We start from the raw sequence: 2,037 nt of genomic DNA on the forward strand, positions 1-2,037 counted from the left end.
CTCAAGTGATCTTCTGTGGCACTTGGCCTCTCACTGTCTTTTCCCTTGGGGAAAGGGCAGCGTGATGGTGCTAGAGTGGCTTCCATCTACAAAGCCAGGACAGACAGGCATCTTCTTTTCAGGCTTTCTGACTCCAGGTGGGGACAGGGAGTGACAAAGATGGTTTGATGGAAAAGCCAGGAAGGTGAGCACAAGGAGAACATCTGGGATGGGGGTCAGGGGGTCAGTTTGTGGGCCTGCTGGGAACTGCCACGAGGACGGGGCAAGAGGCATGTGCATTAGGAGGATTGTGGCTAACTGCAGCCAATAGGGGATCAGCTAGAAGATGGAGAGCAGTTTCAAGGTGCCACCAATGCCTATAGAAACTGCTTCCTCAGGAGGGCCTGTTCAGGCTTGTCTACCTTCACAAACTACATTACTGAGAAAGAAGAGTTAATTTTTCTAGTGGGGTGTTTGCTGGCAAAGTAACGAGTTTCCAACAAGGGGAAGGCCAACGCACCTCATCAAAGTGGGAGGGTGGGAAGGGAGGCCTGTAACAGAACTTTACCTGCACCTTACCACCTGCCCTGTGTCCTATTCCCAACTAGTACTGGAGACAGCAGGGAAGGACTGAGTCAAATATGAAATAGGAGTTTTAAGCGGAGAAGTGGACTCAGGACTAAGTCTTATTATCTGAAAGTGACTGAAAATTACCTGACAGTTGTCAGAGGGGCCTATGATCCAAATGTAATTACTGGAAAAATAAAACATTTGAAAGAACTGATTGGAGACAAGATAACCAATAATTTTGGGTTTATTAAACTATTAGAAAGGGGCTAGCAATCTGCAGAGCCACCACTTACTGTCCACTCATTACTGAAAACTCAGTTTCCATAGTGACCTAATTATACTTTTATTTAATGCAACTTTAATGAATGAGAGAACTTTTTTTTGAGATGGAATCTTGCTCTGCTGCCCAGGCTGGAATGCAGTGGCGTGATCTCAGTTCACTGCAACCTCCTCCTCGTGGGTTCAGGCAGTTCTCCTGCTTCCACCTCCCAAGTAGCTGGGACTACAGGTGTGAGCCACCATGCCCGGCTGAGAACATTTTACATATATGTGAAATAGTTACCCAGTCCTGATCGACTAGAGCACTGAGTGACACACATTAAATGTTAAGTTTGAAAGACTGTAAAACATTCACATATGACAGCTCTTAGTGAAGTAAGAGCCTTTCATATTCCATAATTGTTTGAAACATCCAGGAGAGCTAGGTCCCGTATCTCCTCTAGAAGTGTGTACAGGCTCCTTCCCTTTGTTTGGCAATATTCTTGATACTCTTCCTGAATGATGTTTACTTGGACTTCTTGGGCAAGCTGAGCTTCTTCCATAGATTTAGTTACTTCTTTCACTAACTCACTCTTCAGCAAGGGGGAGCTCTGATGAGTAAGTTCTGTATTTGGTATCTTGTATGGTTTGTTACTAATTATTTCAAGTCTGATTGTATCAGAATGGCAACGTGAGGCCTGTACGGATATTCTTACCTAGCATAGAGAAGAAAATACATATTACTAAATCACATTATTTGTTCCTTACATTTTAAATATTAATAATACTTAATAGAAATACAGACTTACGGTTACATGGTCAAACAAATGGAACGTAACAGAATCCCCATCTGTTGTAGTAGAGGTAATTTTGTTTTGAAATCGTTGAAGGGATCCTGGTTTCCATGCAGAACGGCTATCTGGGCCAGATGAGATGACTAAACCATCTTTATTTTTTAGATAAGCAGCACCTTTAATCCCAAACCTATATTATGACCAGAATATAAATCCAGAGACAATGTATTCTTAGTGCACAGGTCTTGTATGCTTATCTAGAATACTAGTTTTTCTCCTAGACTAAAAACAAATTACTTTTCCTGTGGTTTACCTCCAAGTATTTATTTCCTAACCTTAGCAGATGGAAACAAAGTATTTTGTTAGATAAGAAAGACCCTAAAATGGATATAGATGTGTATATATACACACATTCCAATCTTCACTTTTTTTTTTT

The 2,037-nt window shown here is 41.6% G+C and overlaps 1 protein-coding gene across 1 annotated transcript in view; it reads right to left on the reverse strand.

The window, feature by feature from the left end:
- Positions 1 to 1,052: 1,052 nt before the first annotated feature.
- Positions 1,053 to 2,037, reverse strand: part of DIS3L (DIS3 like exosome 3'-5' exoribonuclease) — a 79,496-nt gene continuing 78,511 nt past the window's right edge. Inside the window, exons 16-17 of the mRNA XM_011940559.1 lie at positions 1,617 to 1,791; positions 1,053 to 1,523 (exon numbers count right to left, since the gene is read on the reverse strand). Of these exons, the coding sequence (XP_011795949.1) occupies positions 1,215 to 1,523; positions 1,617 to 1,791 (484 nt within the window). The 3' untranslated portion in view covers positions 1,053 to 1,214. The remainder of the gene's footprint in view (positions 1,524 to 1,616; positions 1,792 to 2,037) is intronic.

This window comes from Colobus angolensis, unplaced genomic scaffold (assembly GCF_000951035.1).
Source record: "Colobus angolensis palliatus isolate OR3802 unplaced genomic scaffold, Cang.pa_1.0 Scaffold19, whole genome shotgun sequence".
Classification (NCBI taxonomy): Eukaryota; Metazoa; Chordata; class Mammalia; order Primates; family Cercopithecidae; genus Colobus; species Colobus angolensis.